Source organism: Taudactylus pleione, unplaced genomic scaffold, assembly GCF_031769625.1.
Source record: "Taudactylus pleione unplaced genomic scaffold, aTauple2 ptg000019l, whole genome shotgun sequence".
Classification (NCBI taxonomy): Eukaryota; Metazoa; Chordata; class Amphibia; order Anura; family Myobatrachidae; genus Taudactylus; species Taudactylus pleione.
In genome coordinates, this window is record NW_028284421.1 from 30869098 (window position 1) to 30885429 (window position 16332).

Below are 16332 nucleotides of genomic sequence, written 5' to 3' on the forward strand. Positions count from 1 at the left end.
TTGGGGTCCGAGCGCCCCTGGCAAACTAAGGGACTGGCGCCCCCCTCCAATGACTGCTTCTACTTGAAAAAATAAAATAACACACACTGGGGGTAATTTAATTCAGACACCTGTAGAAATAGGGAGAATATTTTTTTTTCTCTTTTTAATATATATATATATATCTTTTACAGAACTTACTCTATTGCAAACCACTATTTACTAATGCCAAAATACACAGGAATAGCTTGAAAACATAGCATCAAAAACAAACATGCATTATGGGTGAAATAATTTACATATATTCAAATTGGACTATACACTGCATTATGCTTTTTTAACTCTGCCATATAATTCACTGGTAAAACCACCCACATGGGTCCATTGCTCTCTCACACACAATAATAAAAACAACCCATAAGCATTATATCTTAATCCTGACACCTGAGTATCCACAATCTATAAAGATCATGGTCAATCCCCCATACTGAGAAAAAGATAAATGTATTAGTACTTACACTGGAGGTAGTTCAACTTACATGCCTGTAGAAATAGGGAGACTATATATATATATATACACTTTTTTAATATATATATATATATTTTTATATTTTTTCAGTTATAACACTTACTACATGCAAGCACTGTTTATTAATTTCTATATGTCAACAACACAGGACAAGAGGGCATCAATAACAAACAAGGTGCATTGTGGGTAAGATAATTTGCATATATGCAAATTATCTTGCGAATAGAGCATTGTGGTTGATGTGGTGCTTACACTCTTTTCCTGCAAGGTTGACATATGGGAATTAGTGAGTGGTGATTGGTATGTAGTGGGTATTGTGGGAGAAGAGATATATTATAAAAAAAAAAAAAAAAATAGTCTCTCTAATTTTAAATGTTTCTGATATAAAGGGACATATAAGAAGCCTGATACACATTAACAATCAATGAAGGACACTGATAAAAGCAGAGGAGACAGAATGAAAGCAGGGATAATTTACTAATGACAGCTGTCTGCGGCACACTGCGCAGAGCTAACAGGAGACCAATGATCATTTGTTAATTATGTCGGGTGGCAACGGCGCCCCTGGCGAGGGCCATTCAGGCCAATAGGAAGATCCCCCCTCGGCCGGCGCCCCTGGCGAGGGCCATTCAGGCCAATAGGAAGATACGCCCCTGAGTGGCAAACGCAAAAATATTGTGACACTAAGTGGAAAACGCAGTGTATTTGTAAAAAATATTGTGACACTGTTAGTGGAAAATGCAGTAAATTCGTAAAAAATATTGTGACACTAAGTGGAAAACGCAGTGTATCCGTTAAAAATATTGTGACACTAAGTGGAAAACGCAGTGTATTCGTTAAAAATATTGTGACACTGTTAGTGGAAAAACAGTGTATTCATAAAAAATATTATGACAATGTTAGTGGAAACGCAGTATATTCGTAAAAAATATTGTGACACTAAGTGGACAAAGCAGTGTATCAGTAAACAATATTGTGACACTGTTAGTGAAAACACATTGTATTCGTAAAAAAATCTTGTGACACTGTATGTGGTAGAGCAGTGTGTCATTCTTTTCTTATTCATAAAAAATCTTGTGACACTGTAAGTGGTAGCATAGTGTGTATTTCTTTTCTTATTCATAAAAATCTTGTGACACTGTAAGTGGTAGCGCAGTGTGTTATTCTTATTCATAAAATATCTTGTGACACTGTAAGTGGTAGCGCAGTGTGTTATTCTTTTTTTATTCATAAAAAAAATCTTGTGACACCGTAACTGGAAGCGCAGTGTGTTATTCTTTTCTTATTCAAAAAAAATCTTGTGACACTGTAGGTCATTGATACCACAGTGTAATATTTAATATTGGTTCAAATTGACCTGTGTGCTGTGCCCCACTTCATTCGTGTTTGTTGATATGGAGAACGATCAGTTGAGAGGATAACAGAAACCACATACTAGTGCTGGAGCTGCTGCCACTGCCAACAGTCATGACGATACTAGTCCATCTACATCTTCTACTAAAGCCAATGCCCAAGGGCATGCAGGGCTTAAGTCAGGGCATCTAACACCAATCTTTTACAATGGTAAAGAAAAAAACATCAAAGGGAAAGTTAGCTGCAGAAAGACATAAACTTGGCAGTATGCCTTTCACCACACGAAGTGGCAAGGAAAGGCTAAGGCCTTGGACTTTATTTATGACTGGTGATTCTGCCTCTTATGATGAGGTAAGCACAAGTGAACATGCTGACATAAAAATTGAGGATGCTTATGTGGAAGTGCACCAGGATGAGCAGGGTATTTGTGTAGCTGACGCTAATGAGGATGTTGTTGATGAGGATGTTGTTTGTATAAATCAGGCACCAGTGGAAAAAACAGTTGTTGCCCATGATAAGGAAAAGCCCATTGTCATGCCTGGGCACAAGACAAAAAAATCCACTTCTTATGTGTGGAATTGTTTCTACCCAAATCTGGACAACAGTTGTCAAGCCATCTGTATCCTTTGTGAAGCCAGATTAAGTAAAGGTAGGAACCTTAACTATCTAGGAATCTCCTTCCTGTTATGTCATCTGCAGTGCATCCATCCAAAAAGTTTTTTTCAAAATTCAGAAACTTTTGCTACAAAAGTACCAACAAGCAGTCCAGCGTCAGCTAGCTCCCTTCTCTCTTCTAGATCCAAGCACCTGCCATCTTCACCACCAACACCTTCATCAACAATATCAATCATGAGGTGATTGGTTTGTTTAGGCCCCCACAAACCAAGCTACCAATTGGCAGCTGACATTGCTGGCAATTATCTCTACGTGCACAAACTGGCTTTACAGAGGTAAGATGTTGTCGCCATCATCCAATTCCTCACCCTCATCAGTGTGTACATCATCTTCACACAATATTAATTTGTCCCCACTGGAATCCACCATTACAGGTGCCTCTGTAATTTTTGGATGTAATTGACATAGAATTTGTAGTTCATTTTGATGGACATTATCTTTTCTACACTTTGAGGAAGTAACCTCCTACGCCGATCGCTGACAAGGTTCCTGGCTGTGCTGAAAACTCTTTATGAGTACAAACGGGAGGGTGGGCAGCACAAGTAAAGCAAAGCCAGTTTATGCAAGGGCCTCCAAATTGCATTTTTTTCCTGACAGCAGTCAAAAGACTGTCTGACATGCCTATTTGGACATTATCATGTAAAAAAATTTAAATTGTCCTCAACCATTCTTTGAATGGTGACTGTATCAGATGGAGTCATGGTAGAGGTCTCATTAATTGTAGGCAATTCCTTTAGACCCAACCAGATGTCAAAACTTGGTTGTACTGACTCATCTGCATCACCAGTGGGTCTTTAGGAAAGTTTAATTTTTTCTCAGCAGATGCACTTGCTGGAGAAACTGAAGGAGAAACCATCGCTGCATCACGTGCCACTTGAGCTGACAATTTGCTTACCAACAGCTCTTTGCATCTCTTCAGTTCTGTGTCCGCTGGGAAGAAAGACACAACGTATGACAAACCTTAAATCTTGCATTTGCTCTGTTCAGCTTGTCCACATATCTGTGGTTAAGTGGACAGTGGGTACAACGGCATTTTGTTTTTTTCTTAATATCCCTGTACAGGTTGGGAATTCCTTTTCTAATGAAGTGGAATCTAGATGGGATTTGGTAGTGGGGACACAGGACCTCAATTAACTGTCTAAAACCCACTGCATTGTTGGCGGATATTGGATGCACCTCTAATACCAGCATAGATGCTATGGCGTCAGTGATCCGCTATGCAACTGGATGACTGCTGTCATACTTGCTCCCCCTTGCAAAGGATTGTTTAACAGTCAATTGAAAGGATTGTTTAACAGTCAATTGTTTTTTAAAGTACTACTAACAGTCTTCCTTGTTCCATTCTGGGATGAAAATCCACACCCAGCAGCAGCAGGCATAGTGCTCAAGGATTATTCTGGGGCAAGGACTGATGTGAATGATTTAAATATTTTTTGTAAATGCATTCCATTCTCCCATCCCCTCCTCCCTCATAAATTTGCTTCAGAATCAAAAAATGAAGTTTACTACTAATCAAATCTTCCTTTCCCTACCTTCAACTACATACATACTCCAACTGCCTTAGGCCTCTTGAATGATGAAAACATTTGTTTCCTAATGTGCCATGTTGGAAGTTGAACTGCCACATGTTTGTGCCGTCCACTGCTGCCACTTAGCTTAGTCAACCAGCTAGCTTGGTGCAAATTTTGGGCCTAAACTGGATGAAAACAATATTGTGAGCTGTGACATGGTCAAAATTGACTGGAAATGAGTGGAAATTAATGTTATTGAGGCTAATAATACTGTAGGAACAAAAAAATAAAACAAGTTATGTGATTTTAGCAGTTTTTATCATTTTTGTTTTTTTAAATACAGATCCAAAACCAAAACATGCAAGGGCGGTTTTGGCAAAACCAATCCAGATCCAAAACATGAAGGAGATACAGATCCAAAATCAAAACACGGGGGTCGGCGCACATCCCTAGCACAAACTTATACCTCCCGCACTACCCACTTTGACAGTGGCCCGCTGCCTCACATTTCCAACCTGGCTGTGAGGGGGGCAGCCTAAAAGTCTTCCAAATGTAAATCTAGTCAGTGGCCCAATGGTTTCCTAGTGATTAAGTGACAGCAATGCAGTTATTGGTACAGTATTGCCTTAATAAATGGCCAAACAAGCTGCAAATGGTCCTGGACTTACCATTAGACTTTCTAGGAATGATACCTAGGTAAGAGAGGCTCTTAACAATTCCCCACCTTTACCTTGCCGACAAGACATCTTGCAGGACCAAGCACGTGACGTGGGCATGGTCATGCATGATTGGAAAACAAACCTCTGCAAAGCATGGTCGAGGGCAGGTGAATTGCTCCGCCTCCATGGCTTGCTTGGGCCCCCTTATAAGCACGGCTCTGTATAATCAGAATCCCCTTCTGCAACCCTGTTTGTGGCCTAGAAAGATTAACTTGTCTTTAAACAAATAATTATATACATGACTTGACTTTGGTGAATTCAAAATCTCCTCTGCCAAACTGGACACAAAAGAAAACCTTATGTGCCATACATGACGCAAACTAAAAGTAGTAACCTTAAACTTAATCTTATTGTTGCTTGTCCAAAGCCAAACCCAAAATATTCATTTTCACAATCTTTAATGCTTTCCTTGCTGTTAGTTCAAGCATTTGAAAACCCTATTGCAGCTGATGACATTAGTATTTAGCTGTGAGACGGTTTTACATAGAATATGATTCCTTCCTAATGAAAGCAAATAGAAAATCGAATTAATTTCCATGGACTACTCTACATTTGCACACTCACACAACACCTTTGTTAGTAAATTATGCCTTCTGTCTATTTCTGTATATATTGTATTAATTTGACCGTTTAACGATAATCGTTTGAAAAAATCGTTCACTTTCTGAGTCAAATGATGAACGATTATCGTTCATGCGCGTTCACGTTTGTAGTTTGTAATTTGTAGTTCAGTCAGACTTGTCAACTGAACGATTTTCAGTAAGTTAATATGCAAAAATCGTTTGTAGTTCTAAAAAATCGTTCATTACATTTAGTAAATGAACAACTTTAGTAAACGATTTTAGTTAATTTTTTCAAGGGAAAAAAATAATTTACTAAAATCGTTCATTAACTAAATCGTTGTGTGTGTGTATGCAGCTTTAGCAGTTGTGTGCATCAGTGCAAAAGCAGCAGCGCAGGCAGTGACAGAACTTTTGTGACTGTAGAGGAACTTCTAAGCGTAAAAGTAAAATGCGTTTTAAAAAAATCAGTATTTTATTCTATCCATACAGAGCTGCCTACAAATGCAAGAAGTTTCCAGCTTGGTATGCCTTGCAAAATCCGTCTTGCTAAAGCAGACAACAGAGCATATGTGCCTGGAATACAAAAGGAGTTGTGGCCTCAGACTGATAGTAATAAATGCTTAAAAATCAATACGCTATGCATACGCTTACAGTATAAGGTCAGACAGTGTAATTCATAGGTTATGAATGGCCCATCTCTTCCTTATACTGTATTGTATTTTTTTAAACCTGCAGAGCACACCTCTCAGGTGACAGAACTTCATTTAGCCTGCCTTGCTAGCTGGACTTTGGCTCCCTGGTTTACAGTCTTGGACTCCATGGTACCCGTTAGCCTGGTACTGTCCGCTTTGCTGGTGCCTTGTGTCTCCAGCACTGTCAATATGCTATTGTTCGGTATCCCTGTGCCTCATGCCTCCAGCATTGTAGCCATTCTATCATTAGGTATCCTGGAACCTTTTGCCAATGTACTACTGACCTTATCCACCTGAAGTACTCCGGCACCCTTGTCTCTTCACAGCGAACCCATTCTTGCCAGTCACATCTGGTACTCAATCGCGTGGTCCTTGCAGCTAAGCCCATACCTCATAGCGAGGGTCACTGGTGAAGATAAGAACTTTGGTAGACTTCTTGCCTCCAAAGTGAATAGCAACTGTAGCATCAAACCAGCTCTAATCATACTGAGGGCCTGATTCAGAGTTGGGAAAAGAGAGAGAGATAGCACTTAACTCTGTACCTGGAAAAAGCATGTTGCAATGCAAGGGGTGTAAATACATAATTTTTTTTTTGCATGTAGTGTAAATACTGGCTGCTTTTACATTTAGCCCACAAATACTGCAGAGCTTTATTATTACTCTACAATTTAGATGTCAGTTTGGACACCTCCCTCCCAAATCTAAATCTCTCTGTACATTTTAAATCTGCCCCACCTGCAGTGCAGCATGGTTTCACTAAGATGATCAGTTGAGAGAGAGATCTCTCTCTATTCCCAATTCTGAATCATGCCCTGAATCCATTACATTCCGATGGTGGCCACACGCGTGTGCAAGCCCCGTAGCGAGTGAGAACTTCACTCGCTCCGGGACTCGCAATAAAACGGGGCGGCTGTCGATGTTGATCGACAGCTCGCCCCGTTTTGTAGGCGGGTAGGGGGGTGGCTGCAAAAACGGAGATGTTCCCGAAGGAACTCCATACCTTTTTTGGGTGTTCCCCTGCTGACATCACTTGTGATGTCAGTAGTGAACTTCGTGCTCTATTAGAGCAGGAAGTCCACTCGGCATTGCGAGTGCTGAGACCCTACCTTAGGGTCTCCTCGCAATGCCGATGGTCGCGATAATCACGACCATCGCCAGGCTGCTCGCACAAGCTGGGTTGTGGTCACCCACAGCTTTACGAGTGTCCTGGTGGCGGATTAAAAAAATCCGCCCTGATTCAGAGCGAGCACTCGTATACAGCGAGCGCCTCTGAATCAGGCCCTTTGACCGTAGAGCATTACAAAAAGAGATGTTCTCGATAATTTGTACCAGTCCCCATATGTCTAATATCATTGAATTCTCTCCAGCTGAATACATAGAGCAAATATGATATTAGCGGCAGCAGCATTGGTATTATTTGCAGGCAATGTCCCAGTACACTTATTTCAGACATGCTGAAGACATTTTTAGTAGATGATTCATGTGTGTTCATTTTATCATTACTATCCATACAGGCAAATGTAACCCCATGACCCTATTTACAGTATATACTGCTCAAGATAAATAAGTATCCTCAACCATCAACAACTAATGAAAATCTCTTGGGCGTATGCAACTCAAATCTACACCACACATTGGTCACTGACTCACACATAGTCTGAGGCTGATTTTAAGTTGAGAGTAAAGCAAAAAAAAAGTAAGTTTGCACCTTGGCAAACCCATGTTGCACCATACTTGCCGACATTTTAATTCTGCCTTTGGGTGAAGCCCAGAGAGGAGATGAATCTGACCATTTAGGAGGCTGGGGTAAGTAATTTACAAGATTAGATACTGTCCCTGGTACGGCAAAATGGCACAATTCGCAAGTCTGTGAGGAGGGGCGGGGCTAAATTGATGTGGGCGTGTCATTTTAGCCCTGCCCCCGCCCTACAGACTCACGATAATTATCTCCCCATATTGCTCACTTCACTAGGAAGTGGTTGGTATGCCGGATATCTACCCAGTGTTCCAGAGGTGTGGGCGACTACCAAAAAAGCGTGTCCAGATTCATATCTAAATTGCAGTGTGAAAAAAAGGTGATCAGCAGTTGTGTGCAACCTACATGGCAGCCAGTATTTACCCTATATGCAAAAATTATACTTAAAAAAATTGTATTTACACCCATTTTCAGTGTGCAACATTATTGTACTTGCTTTTTTTGCTTTGAATCAGCCCCACTTGTTTAAACAAAATAAAATGAACATAAAATTGTTATCTGGCTCCTCTTATAGGGCCTCATTGAGTTAGGAGTAAATTTGGCTACAGGATGCAAATTTCAACTGGACAAACCATTTTGTGATGCAAGGGGGGAGGTGATACTTTATTTTCACCCATTTTGAGTAAAAACGGGCACCTCTCACAACTCTAAATATTCCAACCCATTAAAATTCTCCTCTCTCCACTTGCAGATTATTTAGTCCTAACTCTAAATAAGGCCCTATCATGTGTCTTTCACAGGTGCTTTCTCACATTAGTGTGATATAGTCTCATGTTCCTCCATGCATCGATCCTGGTTGTGTTGTGACCTGACAGATAATAGTTAATTTAGCATTACTAAGTGATTCTATGCATATCTTCCTCTTGTGGAGCTGGAGATAAAATCAAGACTGTAGTTTATTATTAGGCAGGGAAATGTAATATTAAGCTTCATCTCTATCAATATTTACTTCCTGCCTATAAATCTTACTACACACACACACACACGCACATGTAGGCACACACGCAGGAGCTAATGTGGCTTCATAGAACTTTCAACACATAGTATTCATTGTGTGCTATTATTATCTTCTCTATTACCAGATGGTAGCAGGTGATTACATTTTATGATTTTACCAACTACTGTATGAGTGAAAACTGTATTGTATAAACTTGAGAGAGAAATATTAAAGTACCTAAAACTCATTTACAATGAAACAGTTCATAGAATAAATAATTTATTAATTAATTAAATAAATATATATAAAAAATAAATTATATTCTATACAGATTTTATACAATGCTGATAAAAACAATAATAATAATTAAAAAAAAATATTCAGTAATAAATTAACAGTAGTATGTTGCGGCAGATGTTTGTTACATACAATATGTATAAAAATAAACTAAAAATACAAATAATACACACATTCAGTATATGCAGCAGTACCTTTGTATTTGGGAAGCTACCCTCTTTAGTTATATACAGTATGTTTCATGTGGACATCTAGAGAGGTGTTGGTAACACAGATATCTGTATGTCCAATAGTAATTATAATGCACCAATCTTTTGTATTTATTTTTTAAGCAGAAATTAGACAAAAGTAGGTCTGTAACTACATAGTGCTGTTTTGCCCAGGAAAGAGAGTGACAATACTTCACTGATAACAGGTTATTTCTCATACTGTCAACTGTAATTTCATTCTTCAGTGTAAGAAGGATTAGTTTTAGTATTGTATTCTGCCTGGCAAAGCAGACAGTGAGATTTAATAAAATCTGTTTCAGCGAATGTCTGTACAAACCATCACTTCTAGTTTTCGAGCCGACCATATTTGTCCCTCTTATGTTTTGAATATATAAATAAAGCCAAAATTGTGTGAAATAGAAATATATATTTGGAAAGGGAATAGGACATTATATTTGGAAATAAATATTGTGTTTTGGCTAAAAACAGATCTATATACAAATGGTCTTTAAAAGGTAAATATTTTGTATGCCAAACAATGTTCTGAATATCAGTATGTATCCATTTGATCTATTTTAATTTGGTTTATAGTGCATGGAAAACATACTGATATTATTCACTTCATGGAGACAAGATGCTGAGAAGCGAGAGCTCAGTTTGTCCCAGGACACAGTCCCTCTTCATGCCATACATTTTGTTGATGATTTTAATCTTAAGGCCGTGGTAATGCAGTTGTGTCTGAAACAGGTCCTCAAAGAAAAAGTCCTCATTAAAGATGGGGTTTCTGCTCCTTCTTATAACCGTGCTCCGCTGCTTCTGCAGTTTCCCAGGGGTGATGGAGAGTGTCACAAAACAATTGATACTTTTGGGGTCAACATCTGGATGGTAAAGTCCTTCGACACTAATGAGTCGTACACGCAGCCTCTGTGCTGTAGAACAGTATTCAGCAGATAAACGAAGGGAACCTCCATTCTCTAGCAACACAGCATTTTCTGTCACAAAGCTGCCTCTAGAATACAGAAGGTCCATAGGAAAAGCAGAGTCCATCATCCCATCAGAAACTCTCCGAATTATATTTGGGCTACTATCTGTGGAGCTACACTCGTCAGCTGACAGTGAGTTGTTTCTAGAGAGCCCTGACTTTCCCTTTCTTTTGAAGGCTCTGGAGAACAACTTGTCCTGACTTATAGCTTTCAGCAGAGAGCTACCCCTCGGGAGGGACCTGTGCAGGAGAGGAGAGCTAAATGGGGAAGAGTCTGTAGAAGAGGATGTTTCACTGTCCATGGTGCCTGAGCGACTCAGTGGCCTTAGTCTCAGTGTTGTGAAGCTGCCACAAGAGAATGCTCTTTGACACGTGGATGTGTTTGAGCTTGTTCTGGGAATAAGAATTGGAAGGCTGGCAGGGTCATTGTGAAAAAGAGATTCCTTTCTTCTGGTGTTGGGGCTTTCCAGTAAAGTGCAGAATCCATAGGAGGTCTGCGCTTTTGGGAGATGTGGAAGAGAAAGTGCTGCTTGAGCCTGAGGATCGGCATTAGTACTTTCCTCCTCCATAGGTTCCTCTGCACTTTCCACCTGGATAATATGTGTCTCTGGTGTGTTCAGAGTTCTAATTCCAAAGGCAGCTCCACTCAAGTCAGGTACGGACCTGTAAAGGGATTTTAGTCTTTTCCCCCTTTGTGATGACAGTAGAGGAGGAATACAGAATTCAGGGATCCTGTCTGGAGTTAAGACATTGGAACAAGGAATAGGACGTTGACTCTTGTCAGTGAGGACTCCTCTTGTCAGTTGAGACACCTGTCCCTGCATGTCCGTTGCCTTCAGCTTCTCCAAAAGCCACATATGTCCAGTTGGGTGATATACAATTATCCTGTAACAAGAAAATAAAATTAACAGTGCTGCTACACCTGAACAGAATCATGTGATTGAGACACATAAATTGCTCAAAACTCAAATGATTAGTACATGAGCAGAATTCATGACATAGTACAATATATTTTCTAAGCAGATGTTTCTTTAATTTACAAAGAAAGTCCAATATTGCACTAATGTAAACAGAAATGTAAAATCACATTAACATAATGAAATATCTTACACAGAAAAGACAAACATGACATCCATAAATTGAAGCATATGTTTACCTGTTCCAGAAGCGAGATCCTGCTCACATAGCCTAGAAACAATTCTCCGTACGGTTCGATATTACTGCATCCAGCAAGGAAATCTGTGCTGCTTTAGCCCTGAGCAGTGAATGTGCTCAGCAAACTCCGTCACCAGCTTTTATAGCTGAATTGGGCTGTAGTCCAACGAATCAGCAGCAAGTGGGTGGCATTCATCTCCCACTAATTGCAGCATGAGGAAATGTAACGACACAACGGAGCTCTGTGATAAGAACACTTCATAAGTTGACATTCCATTTAACAGAGCAACAGTAAAAATAGACTTTTAACATACGTTCCAACAGGATCAGTAAATATATTTGATGTTATTTCAGTACTCACTTTCTAAACAAAACCTTTAACAAAATATTTATACTAACACAACATAAAATCAACTAAGAACAAAGCACAAACAATGACATAATATCCTTTATGTAAGAGAGGGTAAATATTCACAGAGACTTTCATGACTGAGTTAAAATAGTTACTATGGTCAGGTGCACATTAGAAGTAAATAAATATTATTTGTTAAGCTGACAGCGCTTGCTCTTATTTCTTTAGGCTATAAGCAGTGGTAATTTTGTTTTAAAATTAGTAGCTCAGACAATTTGCTCATGATGGAGACAGGCAAATCTGTCTGACAGGACTTTGACATTAACCCTCTGTTTGATCCAGGATCCAGAATATTTATACAATTACCAATTTCTGGGGTCAGGAAAGCATTTGTCCGCCCCCTGACACATAATTAGCCACTGTTGCACAGGTTTATGAGTATTAGTACTAGTATTAGTATTTGTAGTATCCTTACTACTTTTTACCATTCGCAGTTTAATTGTTCTGGCAATGTGTACTTACATGTGCATGGCTGGAATGGGTATGAAATTCGGCGGTTCGATTCCCGTCAGCGGCAGCCCGACAGGAGCAGAGTTCGAAGCAGCAGAAGACCGACAGCGCTGGAAATCCCGATCGCGGATAGGTAAGTATAGACTAACCTAACATAACTCCCTTAACCCTATCCCTCCTTAGGGGTGCCTAACCCTAACTTCCCCCCCAAGTGCCTAACCCTAATCCCCCCTCTAAGTGCCTAATCCTAACCACCCCCTTCCCCGCTGCCTAAACCTAAGTCCCCCGGGGGGGGGCCTAACCCTAAGTCCCCCTCGGGGGTGCCTAACCCTAACCCTCCCTCCCCCTAGCCTAACCCTAACCCTCCCGGGGGGGTGCCAAACCCTACGTACCCCCGGGAGCCCTAAACCTAACCCTCCCCCCCCGCGGCTGTCCACTCGCTGCGCCCGGCATCACTACGATCGTGATGCCGGGCGCCGGTCTCCCGGCATCGGGGAAATGCGGGCATCTACATCTAGACGCCCGGCATTTCACCCTTGCCGGGATAAGATAGTCGGGAAACCCAGCAGATTATTTATGGCCTGCATTAGTGGCTCTCAACATGTGGTTCATAAGCCCCAGTTTTAACCACTTAGGGGCATATTCAATTAGCTGCGAAAAGTCGGTAATTTTTCACCTGTTGTACTTTACGCCGACTTCAAGTGTTTTGGAGGCGAAAACTTTTCGTGCTTGGCCCCACTATTCGCCCTATTCAATTCTAAAGGACATGAAAACGGGACCCGGCAAAACTCAAACAGGCGAAAAGTGCTGTCAGATTTGGGGAAATCATCCTGATACCCCCCAAAAGATGCACTAACATTGGGGATCAATGTAGATTCCCCCAAATAGCCATGCTGAAGCTATTTGGGGTGCTTAAATGCTCTCAATAGCTGCTAATTTGCGTCTTTGCACAAATGGTGAAGAATAGTATTTAGCAGTTTTTTTGTGAAAATAACTAGTCCCAGCAAATTTGGGGTACATGAAAATGGGTACAAGCATGGTTAAAATTCAGCAAGCACCTGCAATAATAAAAAACACATCCCCCCATACTTGCAGACCCCCCAAAAGCTTATTTTGCTAGTTTTTAAGTTTGTAGCCCAACTTCGTACTTTTCTGTCCCCTTTTTCAAAGTCTTTTTTTTGGATTTTTGTGATGCAGGTAACCTTTGGGGACCTGCCCTAAGGGTGCAGGGTGGTTTTCCCACCTTTGCACCCCAAAACCGCAATTCTGCACATTTTTCCGCCTGGTTTCATAGGCAAATCTTTTTCGCCTATACCAATGCATTGACTTTCCGTCTAGGCGAAAAGTCTTTTTAATTGAATAAGGGGATAAAATTTCTCCTGGCGAAATGACATCATCAGCGAAACTTTTTCGCTGAAAACGGCTTATCGCTGCTAATTGACTATGCCCCTTAAATGGCTAATATTTTTAACAAAAATATCCCCCAAATTGTAAACCTGATTCAGTATAATTTTATTAAAAAATATGCAGATTTGATCATTTACTGAAATGGGGTTAAATAGCTCTTATTTACATAATTTGATCATTAAAAAAATGAAATTATTTTCAAGGGGGGCATTTTTGGAATAAATAGTTCTGTACAGTAAAAAAAAAACTTTACAGAGTTTTATATTTATATATATACACTAGTGACCAGCCCCGGCTTTGCACAGGAACAATTTAATCTCGTCACAGCCCCCTGCATCTCATAACAACCTAAGCAATATCACCACAGTCCCTTGCATCTCATCACAGCCCCCTGCATCTCACAACAGCCTCCTGCATCTCACAACAGCCTCCTGCTTCTCACTATTGCTCCCTGCATTTCACCACAGCATCCTATATTTCACCACAGGCCTCTGCATCTCACCACAACCCCCTGCTTATCACTCCTGCGCCTTGAGCAGGGTCACGGCTGAGGCAGACAGAGAGTGAAAGACAGCCTCCAATGAACCCATGAAGATGCCCTGATGCAGCAGCCAGGAAGGAGCCAGGGGAGGCATCTGCCTCAGACGTAACCCTGCTCGGTCCCTGACTCCCTCCCCTCTCTAGGCTGCTGCTAACCAACAGGGCACATTGCTATCACTGATTGGCTTTCATGTCTCTTGCTGTTTCAGCACCCTTGCCAGCTCCTATACAGCAGCTTGGTGCAAGATTGTTACTGGATAGAATAGTGAAAATCCCATGAAAGTCCATCGAGTGGTTCAATTGATTAACCCGAACGAACAGGTAGACCCATAAATCGGGGACATTATTTTATACATACTGAACATATATAATTTTTTGCCTTTTGTAACTATATAAAACATAATTTTCATTACACTTGCTGTCTGGGAGGGGCAGAATGCGGGGGAGGCAGGGATGCTGCAGTGAGTGATCCTATCCAAAGAATAATTTAATATATGTATAAGACTCCTGTTTTGAACTAGAAAATCATGACCTCATATGGTATGATGGTTTATCAGACTATAATGGACACATTTGCTTTTTCTAGGGCAGGGATGGGGAACCTCAGGCCCGGGGGCCGTATAAGGCCCGCGGAATCATTTGGTCTGGCCCTCTGAGCTGTAGTCTGGGTGCCATTCTGCCATTCTAGGGTGCCTAGAATGGCACCCTGCAGACAGAATATATGCAGCAGTGCCGCCTGGAGCATCCTTAGGATGCTTCAGACGGTCACACCGCTGCCCTTACAGCTCCCCGGAGCATCCTCAGGATACTACGGGCATTGCTGTAATCAGTGGCGATTGTGGCCCCGCCCCATGTGATAATACATAGAGGGGCGTGGTCTGCACCGGGCCCACGAAAAATGTTATATTTATCAAAATGGCACCCCTGCTCTAGGAGAATAAAGGAGGCACTGTATATTTTCAGTGGTAAAAAATCTTCAATGTCCTGGGCAATCTCTGTCATGTACACCACAAATATGCCAGTTCAAATATAGACTTCCCTACCCTTGTAGGTTTACTACACTGTTGCTCAGAAAGGTAAATATACAGCATAGCCCTAAGCACTGCACTTTAATATCCACATTATGATTCTGCACAATTGTATCCACTCATAAAAATAATATAGCTTCATGCCCACAGCAGTACTCACTCCTTGTCTCCCCGATGGTATTACCACTCTCAGACACTTAAGATACATACTGAACTATTATGCAACCATATCAACCATCCTTTCACCAAATCTGTACAAATTTGATCCATCAAGATGAAACATCAAAATCAATTTTGCCTCCACGTGTGATCAATATATCCACAGATTAAATTGGATTATTCCAGAATTAACAATGCACAGAAATCAATTATATCACTACCGTAAAGTGGCTTCCTCTGTGAAGAGCTCTTCATGTAACAAGCCCTGTATATAAGAGACCATGGGGGATATGTTTCAAGCCTTGAAGAGAGATAAAGTGGAGAAGTTGCACAAAGCAACAATCAGTTTCTATGTGTAATTTGTCTAGCACGGTCTATGAAATAACAATTAGAAGCTGATTAGCTGCTTTGGGCAACTACTCCACTTTATGTCTCTCCAAGGCTTGATTCATCTCCCCCATGTTAGATGTTCCAAAGCCAATGCACTCAGTGTGCAATTCTTCATCCACTGGTATGGAAGTGTCCTTCATGTGGACTATTAGTGGGCAGGCTGCTTGCAGTGTCAGTGTTGTGGCACATGATAACAACTAGTGTTTGCTAACACGATTTTGCAATATAGTGGGATCGTGAGGCTGCATATGTGTCATGTGGATTTTATACTATGTGAATGTATGAGGTGGCACTGGTGGGCATTGCAAATGTACATTAACTAAGTAGATGTATATGCTAAATATTGACCTTTTTTACTATGGACAGTTATGTCTGCTGTGCAGATTATTTAGGTTTTTTTCTGTGCTATACTACACGAGTACATACCTAATATTTACTTATCACTTACATTTTACTATATCACACATGATAAGCATTCACCTTTATGTAGCAAGTATATATTTATCACCATAACATGCATATCACGGAAACATTTGTTTCAATATATTTTGAAACCCCCTAAACATAAATTCATGCCTTCCATTCTCAG

General features: G+C 40.7%; 1 protein-coding gene across 1 annotated transcript; it reads right to left on the reverse strand.

Annotated features, from left to right (window-relative positions):
• Window positions 1-9124: 9124 nt before the first annotated feature.
• Window positions 9125-11500, reverse strand: LOC148540483 (C2 calcium-dependent domain-containing protein 4C-like). Its single transcript, XM_088444019.1, has 2 exons — window positions 11359-11500; window positions 9125-11087 (listed from the first exon to the last, which is right to left on the reverse strand). Exon 2 carries the CDS (start codon window positions 11057-11059, stop codon window positions 9842-9844), a length of 1218 nt encoding a protein of 405 aa, XP_088300145.1. The 5' UTR covers window positions 11060-11087; window positions 11359-11500; the 3' UTR covers window positions 9125-9841.
• Window positions 11501-16332: the final 4832 nt, after the last annotated feature.